Here is a 14,509-nt window from a genome sequence, read left to right as displayed (position 1 = left end):
TACAAGCTCCAAGCTTTTGGGCAAAAGATGAGAGGAATGAAAAGTCCTAGGACATTGCTGCAGGAGTTTGTCCTCTGCCATCTTCAGCTGCTTCATCAGTGACCTTCCCTCCATCAAAAGGTCAGAAGTGAACATGTTCACTGATGATTGCACAATTTGTGACTCCTCGGATGCTAAAGCAGTCCATATTCATATGCAGCAAGACCTGGACAACATTCGGGTTTGGGCTAACAAGTGACGAGCCACATTCATGTCACACAAGTGCCAGGTGACAAGAGAGAATCAGCCAACTCGCCTTGACATTCAATTATATTATCATTGGTGAATCCCCCATTCTCAACATCCTGGGGGTTACCATTAACCAGAAGCTCCACTGACCAGCCATATAAATGCTGTAGCTACAAGAGCAGGCCAGAGGCTGGGAATTCGGAAGCAAATAACTCATCTCCTGACTCCTCAAAACCAAGTTAGGAGGGTGATGGAATACTCTCCCCTTGCCTGGATGAGTGCACCTCCAAGAATGCTCAAGAAGCTCCACACCATCCAGTATCCCATCTGCCATCTTAAAGGTGACCTTTAACATGGATGTAAATAATTTCATGGCATTTATTTTGCAGAAGAAAAATAATGTTCCCTGGCCAATATTTATTTCTGAATCAACATCAATAAAACATATTGATCTCATTGCTGTTTGTGGAACTTTGCTTTGTGCAAATTGACTGGAATGTTTCCCTCCATAAGCAACATTTCAGGGAAGTATTTTATTTGTTGTGTAGCACTTTTGGACTTTGCGGTTTCTTTGCCTTTTCATTGAGTTTTACATGCTGTAACAAAATCTACCTTTCCTCCTGGGAAATACCTTCAGAAAATCAGGCAAGATAGGAATGTAGTGCACAAAGTCACATTTTCCAAGTTTAGTATAACCTTAGACTATTGGCAGAACATCAGAGAATTTAGAGCTATAATCTCCTTTAGAATCCAATCAGAGAGCGATAAATGAAATATATAAAAAGTCACATATTTTGACATAATTTGTCTTTCAAGCATTCCTGGATACCTATGAAGAAATCAAAAACCAAGAGTTGGAACGTAAGGCACAGCTTGAGGCTAGTATTGTAGCCCTCCTGGAACACACAAGCAGGGTAAGTTCAATCAGGAAAAATGGGCATATCCCTTTCACCTTTCACCCAATCTTTGATTAAACTCAGGAGTCAGAGACCAGCTAATAATTTGGAAATGTAGTCTACTATGTCCAGGAGCTTGTCCCAGGGCATCTAATCATAAATGTATAGCAGGCATATTAGGGTACATTTGTTCCACTGCTGTCAATGGGGTTTCCCATTGTCCATGCTCTCCACCGCCAGTGAACCTGTGACAGGGGTCACCAATGGCAAAATCCGCCCCAGATTTCTACCCCGAGATCTGTAGAGAGAACTCCCATTCTCTCTTCACTCCAATAGTTGATGAGCTATCTACAGAGAGTGGTATGATAATCGGGTTGTGCATACACTCATTCATGAAATTAGAAAATTTAAACTAAACAGCTCTTGGCCACCTGTTTGTGTCTCCTGCTGCAATGAGGCCCTGCCTCTGGACTGGACTGACTCAGCAGCAGGGATCGATCGGGGAGCCGGCATGCTGTTTGCAAATGAGCAGCGAGTCAGAAATATGGTCAAAATCAACTGCAACGTCTCAAGTAGGGAATTCAAAGTCCTTGTTCCAAGTTCCGAAGTAGAGTCATATTGGACTCAAATGCTAACTCTGTTTCTCTCTCCGTAGAAGCCGCCATACCGGCTGAGAATTTCTAGCACTTTCTGTTTTTATTTCAGATCTCCAGCATCTGCAGTGTTTTGCTTATATTTTATTAAACCAAAGCCCTTCCCTGTTGAAAACACATCCCAGTGAAGAGGCGGCAGGGGGGTGGTGGGGTTAAAAAGCCTTAGCCATAGATTTCAATGTTATAAAAGTGGATTTTAATGCTCTATCATCAGTACACATCAATAATAATATACTGAGTACAATAAATCAGTATTAATTATGCTGTATTAAGTGTATTTAGAATTTAAGTTTACAAATGCATGAGGCAGTATTTTTGCAACATCAGATGAGCTGATCTTACACCAGGCAGAAGTGTTCCCTTCCTATCGGGGAACATTTCAGCAGTCACGAGCATTCAGCCTCTGATCTTCAGGTAAGCATTCTCCATGGCGGGCTTCACGACACATGACAACGCAGAATCGCTGAGCAGAAACTGATAGCCAAGTTCCGCACACATGAGGACGGCCTCAACCGGGATCTTGGGTTCATGTCACACTATCTGTAACCCCCACGACTTACCTGGGCTTGCAAAATCTCACTAACTGTCCTGGCTGGCGACAATTCACATCTCTTTAACCTGTGCTTAACCCTCTCTCCACTCACATTGTCTGTTCCTGTAAAGACTTGATTACCTGTAAAGACTCGCATTCCAACCATTATCTTGTAATTGAGTTTGTGTCTATATATGCCCTGTTTGTGAACTGAACTCTTCACTCACCTGATGAAGGGGCAAAGCTCCGAAAGCTCATGCTACTAAATAAACCTGTTGGACTTCAACCTGGTGTTGTGAGACTACTTACTGTGCCTACCCAAATCCAACGCTGGCAACTCCACATCATGGCGTTCCATTGATAGCCTTCTGTGCAGCTTATGAAAGAAACACTCGAGTGTACCACTGGTGGAAAATGCAAGATTTTGTTGGGTGAAATAACAGTTTTTGGGAGTTGAGTATTCCACCATTTAACACATTGGCCCAACCGGGGAGCATTTTTGTAAGAGGGGAAATTATAAAACAAGTGCTACTTAATCATGAAGCATGAAGTATTTTTAACACCGGCTGAAACCACAAAATTGAAATAATTCTACTACATCTGTGATTTCCAGTGCAACCATAAAATAGTAAAAGGAACAAAATAAGTCAGTAAAAATATTTGGTTTCAAAATTCCCACCTGATTATCATGTGCCTTTATCTGTACAAGCATTGTTTTTGTAACTTCTCTAACCTCTTGCCCTTACTAGGGCCACTTTTCTCTTTTTGCACCAAAAATCCCATTGTTCTTTACAGTAGTGTTTTGGGTTGTGTGGACAAAGGGTCATGGCATTTTAGCAATATTTAATGCATCTCCATGCTGCAATGCAGAATATGAACCGAATGAGACAGATCTCCTCAATAACCGCACATGAGCTGAAGTCCATGCAGGAGGACCTGAATTTCAAGGAAACGGAAATGCAGAAATCCCAGACGACTGCCAAGGGCTTGACTGATGGTAAGAAATTTTAAATTGTTTTTCTCCTTATCTCTGATTTTATACATCACCAGTAAAATTCAGCTTCAAGTACATTGTGTAATATTTCACAGAACCCATAGAATCCCCACAGTGCAGAAGGGGGCCCATCGAGTCTGCACCAATTGTCCAAAAGTGCATCTTACCCAGACCTACTCCACTCCCCCACTCCACATCTTACCCCCGTAACCCCGCACATTTACCAGGGCCAATCTACCTCACTGACACATTTTTGGACAGTAAGAGGAAATTTATCATTGCCAGTCCATCTAACCCCCCCCCCCTCCATTCACTAATCTTGGTGACTTCTCTCATTTGGTTGCGTTCTTACCAAGTGTATCTTTACCAATAACTTTCTTCCTGCCATGCACATTTAGAGAACATGGATACAAGGCCCATTGTGCAATGCCTGAATTCAGTTTTAGAAATAAAACTGGTATCATTAACAGTTACCATGAAGCTGTTGGATCATCATAGAAACCCAACTGCTTCACTATGTCCGTTGGGAAGGAAAGCATGCTGTCCTTGCACCCCTGATCTGTAATTGACTCAATCCCAAACCAACTTGGTTGACTCACTCTTTAATTGCCATCTGATGTGGCCGAGCAAGCCACTCAGTTGTACCACACTTGGGGAAACTAGGATTGGCCAGTAAATACTTTACCAGCAATGCTACTTTTAAAAACTGTGTTTTTGAATTTCTCCCATCAACTTATCCCTTCCTATCTCTGTAACCTGTCGTTTCTCCAGACCCTCTGTTCCTCTAACATTCGCCTTTTGTGTATCCAGCCTTCAATCCAGTTTCTACAGCTTGGAATTCTCTCCCTAAATTACTTCCCTCTGCTCTCTTACGACTCTCATTAAAATCCACTTTGTTGACTAAGTTTCAACTCCTCCTAATATTTCCTCCTTTGGCCTGGCATTCATTGTTTTTCCCCCTGCTCTCTCTGAAGCACTTTGGGACTGACTTCTACATTCAGCATGCTGTATAAATGCAAGTTATTTAAATCAAAATAGTTTGCATTCAGTAACTCAGAAATAAATTGTTTTCTTGTTGCAAAATATGATAAGATCTGAATACTGATAAAACTGTCAGCTGAACAAATGGTGCAGAAAATTCCAGGGCCTGCATTAAGCAGCTTTTTCTCGATGGGTGTAGTTTCTTGTAAGCATTTAGTGACTCCACTGACACTTGTATTGTTGTTCAGGATTTCCTTCTTGAGCCCGGCCTTAATAATCTGTTAACATTAATGTAGCCAGGCTGGATTTTTTTATATACAGAATATTTCACAAGTATAACAGTCCACTGCATAGATGATAATTTTACAGTATCGTGTAAAAGAGTGTTGTTAGCAAGTTAATATTTTCATAGAATCATAGAATCCCTACAGTACAGAAAGAGGCCATTCGGGCCCATCGAGTCTGCACCGACCACAATCCCACCCAGGCCCTACCCCCATATGCCTACATATTTTACCCACTAATCCCTCTAACCTACGCATCTCAGGACACTAAGGGGCAATTTTAGCACGGCCAATCAACCTAACCCGCACATCTTTGGACTGTGGGAGGAAACCGGAGCACCCGGAGGAAACCCACGCAGACACGAGGAGAATGTGCAAACTCCACACAGACAGTGACCCAAGCCGGGAATCGAACCCAGGTCCCTGGAGCTCTGAAGCAGCAGTGCTAACCACTGTGCTACCGTGCCGCCCTTTCAGACAGTTCTTGTTAGGAAAGCTACAAAGTACTGTTTGAGGCTTTGTGATATGCATCTCAGATGGTTCAGTATCTGATTTCAGTAAGATTCTTGAGCAGTGATTTAAAGTTCTTTTTCCGGATTTGAAATTCTACATCATTAACAAAATGTGATATATTTTTGTACCAACTGTGAAAAGGGGGAAACTGAAGTAGATAAACAGATTAACTGTACAGGCAGCTTTCCACAAGATACTCAAAGTGGTTCAAGTTAATACATTACTCCAAAGAGTACAGTCTGAAAGGTTTGACCCCTAACGTCCTATCAGAAGGAACTGGACTGTATCCTCTTCCTGCTTCTTGTTTTACCGCAGTTTAGAGACCAAAGACTGTTTAATGAAATGTGTTACCGAGGAAAGAACAAAATGCTTCAGAATTTCTTACTTGTGCTTCCTTTCTCTCCAGGCATTAGGTGTGTGGTAATCTTTTCAGAGCACTGAGTAAAAACTGCTTAACTTGCTGATTTTCACAATTGACATTTCAATGATAACTGAAAAGACTGCCCAATATTTTAACCTTCAACACTTGCTGAAAGTATCAGTAAATCATTTCATGCATCTTGGAGGACCTTAATGCACAACAATACCTTTGGAAAAGGGATAGAAAAAGTAATACAAGTTTCAAAACAATAGTGCAGTGGAAGGATTTAATCCAATTGGAGCCACTTGGGCTTGCTCATCCTCGAGGCATATTCATCATCTGAGGTGTTTGCTAGGGCTCAGTGGGCCTGGGTGGTTGATAAGGCTGATCTGCACTTGGAAGGTTCTGCTGCATATAGGACAGGATACTGGAGACGATGGAGTTTTGTATGAGGTGCTGGCTCGGAATTTCCTCTCCTTGTGTTTTCTGTCTGACTCTGATTTGCACTTGGTTTCAAAGGAGGCTACACTGTTTGTTATTTGCATGCTCCAGAGATCTTGGGTGAGCTTCTTCTAGGACTTAGTCAATATCAAAACTCCTAAATGAAACCTTCAATGTGCCTTTGTAGTGCTTCCTTTGACTACCCTGAGAATGCAGACTCGAGATCTCCATGGAAGATTCGCTTTTGTAAGCGAATGTCAGGCATTCTGGCCACTTGACCAGCCCAACTCCAGTTGTGACTGTCTTAATATGGTGTAGATGCTTGGCATCAGTGTCTGGTATTTTGTCCTGCCATCTGATATTCAGAAGCTTCCAAAGGCAGCTCAAGTGACTGTGATTGAGGTTCTTGACATGAGACTGGCACACAGTCCAAGTTATTATGAGTGGGATGGGAGGAGTGCACAGTCTATATAGCCCCATTACTCCATCAGTTGATGGATTGACTGATTTATTATAAAACAAAACTTATTTTTTAAAACATACAACACATAATTGTACGTTGGAAGTAGAGCTGTCCCTTTTTAAAAATACCCCAGCATGCACACATGCAAACAAACAAAGGACAAACAGATAGAGTCTCTGCAGGGATAGACTTTAAAAAGTAGAGAATAAAGTTCCCAGGATTTTGATGCAGTAGCTCTGGAGCTCCCCTTGTTTGAAATGTCTGAAGGTTCTCACCAACAGAGCTTTTGCTTGGAGGAGAATATAGAGTTGGATCAATTCTTGTCCCAGCGTTCCAGGTTTCCAAATACAAACAAATTATTTGATTTTGATGTGATTTATTATTGTCATGTATTAGTATACAGTGAAAAATGTTGTTTCTTGCGCAGGTACAGATAAAGCATACTGTTCATAGAGAAGGAAACTAGAGAGTGCAGAATGTGTTACAGTCACAGCTAGGGTGCAGAGAAAGATCATGTCACTGCAGGGTAGGTCCATTCAGAAGTCTGATGGCAGCAGGGAAGAAGCTGTTCTTGAGTCGGTTGGTACATGACCTCAGACTTTTGTATCTTTTTCCCGACGAAAGAAGGCAGAAGAGAGAATGTCCAGAGTGCGTGGGGTCCTTAATTATGCTGGCTGCTTTGCCAAGGCAGCGGGAAGTGTAGACAGAGTCAATGGATGGGAGGCTGGTTTGCGTGATGGATTGGACTACATTCACGACCTTTTGTAATTTCTTTCAGTCTTGGGCAGAGCAGGAGCCATACCAAGCTGTGATGCAACCAGAAAGAATGCTTTCTATGGAGTATCTGTAAAAGTTGGCGAGAGTTGTAGCTGACATGCCAAATTTCCTTAGTTTTCTGAGAAAGTAGAGGCGTTGATGGGCTTTCTTAACTATAATGTCAGCATGGGGGGGGGACCAGGACAGGTTATTGGTGATCTGCACACCTAAGAACTTGAAACTCTCGACCATTTCTACTTTGTCCCCATTGATGTAGACAGGGGCATGTTCTCCACTGCGCTTCCTGAAGTCGATGACTTTCTCCTTCATCTTGTTGACATTGAGGGAGAGATTATTATTGCTGCACCTGTTCACCAGATTCTCGATCTCATTCCTGTACTCTGTCACTTCATTGTTTGAGATCCGACCCACCACGGTGGTGTTGTCAGCAAACTTGAAATCGAGTTGGAGGGGAATTTGGCCACACATTCATAAGTGTATAAGCGGTATAGTAGGGGGCTGAAAACACAGCCTTGTGGGGCACCGGTGTTGAGGATGATCATGGAGGGGGTATCCTTACTGATTGTGGTCTGTGGGCTAGGAAGTTCAGGATGCAATTGCAGTGGGAGGAGCCAAGGCCCAGGCCATGGAGTTTGGAGATGAATTTCGTGGGAATAATGGTGTTGAAGGCTGAGCTGTAGTCAATAAATAGGAGTCTGACGTAAGTGTCTTTGTTATCTAGGTGTTCCAGGGTTGAGTGCAGGGCCAGGGAGATGGTGTCTGCTGTGGATCTGTTGCAGCCTAGGCGAACTGTTTTGGATCCAGGCTTCCAAAAGGCTGGAATTGATTCATGCCATGACTAGCCTTTCGAAGCACTTCATAATGATGATTCATAAATTATACTTAGGTGAGGATTCTCTGGCTATAGGAAAGCTCTTTTTCTTGAGCCCAATATTTCAGTCCAAGGCCAGAATTCGTCAGCTGTGGATAAGTTCACTTATCTTGGCAGCGTACTCTGTTGAACTGTTTAAACTGATGACGAGACAATGTGGCTACAGGTTGTTAGTCACATGTCTTATCATCAGTTTAAACAGTGCAAGAGCGTGTACTGCTAAGATAAGTGAACTTATCCACAGCTGACGAATTCTGGCCTTGGACTGAAACATTGGGCTCAAGAAAAAGAGCTTTCCTGGATCAGGGATTTACATCCAGAGTCTCAAAATTTTAAACAGCATTCCAGCTGGATGCTAATATTACTGAAAAATGTTTTTCTTCATTATACTTGAAAGATCTCACCATATGAAAGAATTGAGCTTTGTCCTACTATTCTTGATGATTGGAAATTGTACTCTTTTATCGGCAGAACCAATCCCCTATGATCCCATCTTTACACCCTGTGAATGGGAGTGGTTAGCCAGTGGTTAAACAGTTGTTCTTTTAGCGAGACATTTCGAAGCAGAGGTTAAATGGACAGCTCACCATGTTCTGTCCTTCTGAAAGCAGAAAACGTTATTGTCAGACTGCACCCTGCAAGCAAAAGATTTAGAATAATACAGAAACAAGGAAATAAAGCAGACCATTAGCGACATTGTGATTGATAATTACTTTAAAACAACAGTTTCCAAAATCTAAGAGTCCTGTTCTTTGCAATACAGGATCGCAGCTTATCCCGTATCTCAAAAATGCTGTGGAGAAGAGCTACAACAACAGATTTATAACTTTTCATGTTATGATGTGCCACACCCAACAACGGGATTCTTTCACACTGGCCAATTAAACATAAAATTCTTGAAATTGCTCAAACATTTTAAATTTTCTTTAAAAATCTTCAGACAATTAAATATTTAATTCATGGGACTAACGGTAATTCTTGTTACAGACTGATTTCCCAAAGTGATTGATATTTTAACTTGAGCAATGTTCTGCAGACATTCTTGTCTGATGACAGAATATGCCACTGCACCTTGTACATTATCCTCCACATTGACATTGTAAAATATATCATGCTTTAGATTATCTCATCTATTTTTGTTGGCTGTGACTTTATATAATTGTCAGGTTTGTCTGGAGATGTGAGAGGAAAGTTATCTAGAGCATGACTTGTCTTTCCTTTGCTCCATCCAACCACAGAGAGCCAACGGCTCCAACAGGACCTTCAGAAGGTTGAACAATTAGAAAGCAAGATTGGTGCCGAGCTGAGTTCTTTAAAGGAAAAGATTCAACAGATAACAGATGCTCTGGAAACCTATAGTGACTTGCATGGACTGAAGGCTGCTGGAGAGGAGAAAAAGAAGGTATTGGCAGGAAAAATCATCCACAATGAGTTAACTGAATGTGGAAAATGTTATATGAATGTTTTTCTAAGAATATATATGTAGGATATTATGACTTTAAAATGCTGTGAGGCAAAACTCCTTGAATGAACCTCAGAGTGAGAGAATGGGTTGCAGAATTAAAGATATTTATCTCTTAACTCACTCCCATCTAATGAAATTCCATATTCAGGCAGGAGCCTTGCAAAACTATCCTTATATGCCAACTAAGTGAAATGGTCTTTGATAATTCTTCGCTGTTTTTTGTGTGTCAATCTGCTGCTTTCAGTATCTATTGTATCTGCAATTTCTGTAAATCATTATGAAATCTTTGCAAGCACAGTCGAATTGATAAAAATCATCAATCGCTGTCTTTCTATTCTGACACTAGCCACTCCTTCTACCCCTACGCAAAAGCTATCTCTTATAATTTCGATAAATTTTCCTTTCATTCACTTTATACCAACCTGATGTATTATTGCTGATGCTTTGAAAGAGAAAACAAAGCTTTTAGGCTAACCTATGAAATAATTGTGTTAAAGAGCCTTGTTCCATCACCTCATTCTGTGAGATGATCAGCGTCACATTAATCCCCATCTAGTCTGTCTCTGGAGAAGATTTCTACTCCTGCTCTAAGATTATATATCGCCTTCAATCCAGGATTAGTAGTATTTTTCATCATGGTCATTCTAAAAGGAATCCTGAAATAGGATTTTTTTTTGCTTACGTTATGCAGTTCTGCTCGCAAACATTTTATTGATTTAACAGGAATGATTTTCATTCCACTTGTAATCCAGAAACTTCAGGAGGAGAAAGTGACCCTAACACAACGCAGAAACATCTTTAAGAAAGTAATGCAGCAAGTCTCAAAGGAGTACGAGACTCTGAAGCTGCAGCTACAGGAAAATGAGACTCACGCACAGGTGGGAATATTTTTAAATGTCTCAGACTACGTAGCACTATGACATGCAGATGGATTGTAAATCATTTTTCTGACTGGAAGAGTTTGCAGTTTAATTTGCAAACCTCGTGATCATTTTACGTTTTAATTTAGTTAAAGTGATGTCTTTTGCTAAAACTGGATCAAAGCACTGGGTGTTAACTGACGAGCCTACACGATAGATTCACTGGGGAACGCCCGGCCGCTGAGGTTCCCAGGTAAGGATTGCACAGCAATTGCCCAGGTAGTTCAGACTTCCTTTGGGCAATTGCCCTGCATTGGGAGCCACCTGAAAATGTGATTTTTAAACTACAAACTTTGGATGTTTCTAACTGTGTTACAACAATACTCAAAAAAATGTTAGAGGAGTTAGAACAACTTCTAGCTTCTGGGTAACTGTTGTACTCACTTCCCCCGAAACCCCAAGGGACTGTCTTTCTCTCTCTCTCTCCCCCCTGCCTTCCCAGCCTCCTCCTCTCAATGCACAGGTCTCAGCTGGCCGGACCGTGGGAGGCCAGGTGAAATAGGATTGCCTGGATTTCCAAGTAAGTAATTTTGAGTGGAGTGGCAGTCCGACACAAGAGCCATTCCATGAGAAGATGCAGCCCAATGTTTTTGGTCAACGGATCATTTTCACGATACTCGAGGCTGTAATGGGGTTCCCTGTAAATATTGACACGCTCCTTGGGACTCAATGCAAATGTTTTTTTCCAATAGACAGTGTCAGCAAACCAAAGGGAAGTAACCTTTTTCTTTGCAGAAAATATGTGTTTAGTTATACAGCAACTGAAATAATATGCCATTAAGTCAATTAAACACAGAAGAGTGCAGAAATCTGCTGACAAGCAGAAATATGATGATCAAGCAGACTGTTTAGAGTTAGGAAGCCAGGGTTGAAAACCTCCACATTGCATTGATCAGTTTATCCAAATAACTGTCATCTGGGAATTTGAAATGCAGAAGGATAACTTTGAGTGCATTGCACTATTTTTCAAGGAATAACATTAAATCCAAATTAATTTGCCATCAGTTATTTTAAAGAGATGACAGGCAACATGCCTGTAAACTGCGCTGGTGTACAGCCTTACAACAATCTGGAATATACTGCACAGCACATTAGACAGGCCTTGCAGAACCAACAATCCCTCTCTAACATGTGCATAGCCCTGCTGCAATCTTGAATGTACTGCATGGTGCAATGAACAGGCTGCGTACAACAAAGAAAAATTAGAAGGTATATTGCCAGTTGGAGCAGTGTATCTTTTAAGGAAAACCTCATTTGATAATATAGTATGTTAGACAGGCACATACCAAGCACTCGTAAGTAAATTTGTGAATACCTGAGTAAAGCCCAATCTGCCCATTAGGTAAAAACTGTTCACTCTGCTTTACTTAAATTACTTGCAAGACATCTCATGTCTGTTATTGGCCTATTATGAAGGAATCATTTACTTCGCTTAGCCGTTAATCACAACAGAAGGTAAGACAAGATAAAGCTAGCCACTCTAGGCACCTTCTTTTCCCTGGTCAGCAAAACATTATCCTCTGTTCAACCTTGACCAGCCTTGGTGCGCTTAGTTCCACTCTGTAATTGAAACCAGATGCTAGCTATGAAAGCACGTTTATCCCCACACTGGTGCCTTGAAGTAACTATATATCTTATCCTTAACTCTTTGGTTTCCCAGAGTCAGCAGGGACATTTAAAAATGCATTTTAAGAGCATCTTTAAAGCAATTATTGTCTCCTACAGATTGCTATGGTGTATCTGTTCAATGCGATGGCACTGTTACAGCAGCAGGCCTACTTGCTTTTTGCTGCATCCTGCCTGTAGATCAGCCTTCAGCAAATGGTGCAGCTTAGTAACAACATCATTGCTGAAGTGGAGAGACTCAAAGTAGGTATCTTCTGACATTGCCCAAGTAATTGGCTTAGCCTGGGTCAATCAACACAGCCCCTGGGCTGTCTGTGAATGGGCACCAAGTGCCTGTCTTTGCTCCCTCCAAGAAAGTTTTTTGCCTCCCTCCAAATCTAGGACAACTATTAGCAAGCCTGGTGTATTGCACATGCTGTGCAGCGTATGACAGCTGAGGTTGACAATTTACTGCTGTTGCTGCAATTGTCAGCCAAAGTCCAGAATCACTGCAAAACAGCCACGAGGAGCCACAAACTTTACTACTCACATAATGTTGGAATTTCAGCATGACAACGGCCAAACAACAAACAAAATCCAAGTTGCAAGAAGTGCACAACTTTGGCTTTAGGTATTGCAATTCTGCAGCTCCTGGACATACCTTAAATGGATGTTCAATGAATAGTAAATTGCACCTCAGAAGACCACAGGAAATTTGTCATGGAATCAAATCTATTAATTTTGGGGCAGGAATGATGTGCCTCTCAGTTGTTTAAGGTACACCATCTACCATCTTAGTGACGACTCACTCTTTTGCACGGAATTGTAAGTTCAGTGCAAAGTGCATTCAGGTCTATTTGTCCAGTTCTATGGTGCTCGCATCCTGCAATGGAAAGTTGCTCCCTAACAGCATCAGGGAATTAACCCTGAAGTAGCCCTTTGGATCCTGTTACTCTATGACTTCACCAAAGCGTCGGTGCAGCCTTTGGCATTTTTAGCTCACGCATTGGTTGCAACCTGTATCTGATGATGTTAATCTCACTTAAACCTTTATGGGACTTCACACAACAAACTGGCACAACACCCCTTTGATGCATGTTTGTTTAGTGATAATAAGATGAGCTGCAAGTTATGTAAATGGATTCCTAAACTTAACAACTTAAATATAGATGATTGTTATCAATGCTCCTTTAGCTTTGTACTGTTAAATTGCTTATGTTCCTACTCAATGAAACAGACCTGAAGCTGGCAGATCTGCTGTATAATCAGGCGCTTTTTGACATATCTGCAGGCAGAAAATTGTCTGAAAGATGCTGCTGGCAGACTGGGATGGTGAAGCTAGCCTTGACTGTCATTGGCTGTACTGTCCCTGTGGAAAAGCTGGTGACTAGGCTCGAAGCAGGTGGATCAGCTCTTCAACCACTTGCTAGCTGAAGCCCAGATCTTGTTGTAACAGTTCCCTCTCGGTCATTACCATCAAGCTGTGCTAAAGCTGCTGTTCTGATTGGTGGCGTGATAGTGGGTATGGGCAATCTGTTTCTGATTATCTCCCTGGCCAGCTTTTGCATTTCTTCATGCTATTGCTTGAAATCCTACCATGGCAGCACTTTGAAATAAGCGCTATGTCTTTCAGTCAAACAACGGGGTTTTAAAAATGACATACCACCTTTTAAGAGATCCCTTCCAGCTGCCAATGACCTTACTGGTCTTCAACATTCTGTGTGAGAGTGATCAATGCCAATAGGGAACCAGTAAGGGGTTCTTAAGCAATGGAAACTTCTGGTGGAAAACTGGGGAGTTTGCAAACCTGTCTGGCCTCTACTAGACAAAATTCTGCTTTTAGCCTACTGTGTTTGCAAAACATTAGATTTACCTTCTAGGAAGTAAACATCAACATGATAACTACTTGAGTTTCCTGTTAGCCTTCTGATTTATGAAGGGTAGCCTTTGTGAGTCCCATTGTCTCATAATCTTCACACTGCAGCTTATGGTTATTATAGATAATTGGTATAACAGGAAGCAAGGCTGTGGAAGCAAGGACATTTTGTGTGTGTGTGACTGCACATGTATATGTGTGTCAGTGACAATAAGTCAGCTCATTCAGATAGCGCAAATGTTTCCCCATTTGTGGAAAGAAATGACTGACTCAACGCCTTGCATCTATTTATTCAGATTGCCTCGTCACAAGCTGCCAAATTCCACTGTGCTGTTAGCACCCATTAATAAAATCAGGGGGGTTTTGTTGTCTTTAATATGTTATTATGTTCTCGTTCACAGTTTATATTTGATTAAAAAAGCAAAATATGCTTTTACAATGGTGCCGAAAGTGAGGCTGTAGACGAGATCTATATCTCATTAACTTGAATGAACAAGCTGTTGTGTAACTGTTTTCACTTTTTTTTTGTAAATAGAGTTGATTCCCGGATTTTCAAGCACTCAAAAAAAAAGTTTGTTTAAATAACTTGCATTAGCCTTGTTTCCCCTCTTTCACCCACTTTTCAGTTCCCGTTGTTGCTTGCTATTAT

The 14,509-nt window shown here is 41.4% G+C and overlaps 2 protein-coding genes across 3 annotated transcripts in view; one reads left to right on the top strand and one right to left on the bottom strand.

Moving 5' to 3' along the window:
* The window catches only part of LOC144494710 (leucine-rich repeat-containing protein 19-like), a 119,872-nt gene that overhangs the window by 57,204 nt on the left and 48,159 nt on the right, over positions 1 to 14,509 (bottom strand). The window lies entirely within an intron of this gene.
* Positions 1 to 14,509, top strand: part of ift74 (intraflagellar transport 74) — a 91,892-nt gene that overhangs the window by 63,828 nt on the left and 13,555 nt on the right. Inside the window, exons 14-17 of the mRNA XM_078213916.1 lie at positions 1,045 to 1,142; positions 3,180 to 3,306; positions 9,233 to 9,396; positions 10,212 to 10,337. Coding sequence (XP_078070042.1) covers positions 1,045 to 1,142; positions 3,180 to 3,306; positions 9,233 to 9,396; positions 10,212 to 10,337 — 515 coding nt within the window. The remainder of the gene's footprint in view (positions 1 to 1,044; positions 1,143 to 3,179; positions 3,307 to 9,232; positions 9,397 to 10,211; positions 10,338 to 14,509) is intronic.

Source organism: Mustelus asterias, chromosome 6 (genome assembly GCF_964213995.1).
Source record: "Mustelus asterias chromosome 6, sMusAst1.hap1.1, whole genome shotgun sequence".
Classification (NCBI taxonomy): Eukaryota; Metazoa; Chordata; class Chondrichthyes; order Carcharhiniformes; family Triakidae; genus Mustelus; species Mustelus asterias.
This window is presented reverse-complemented; position numbering and strand designations above follow the sequence as displayed.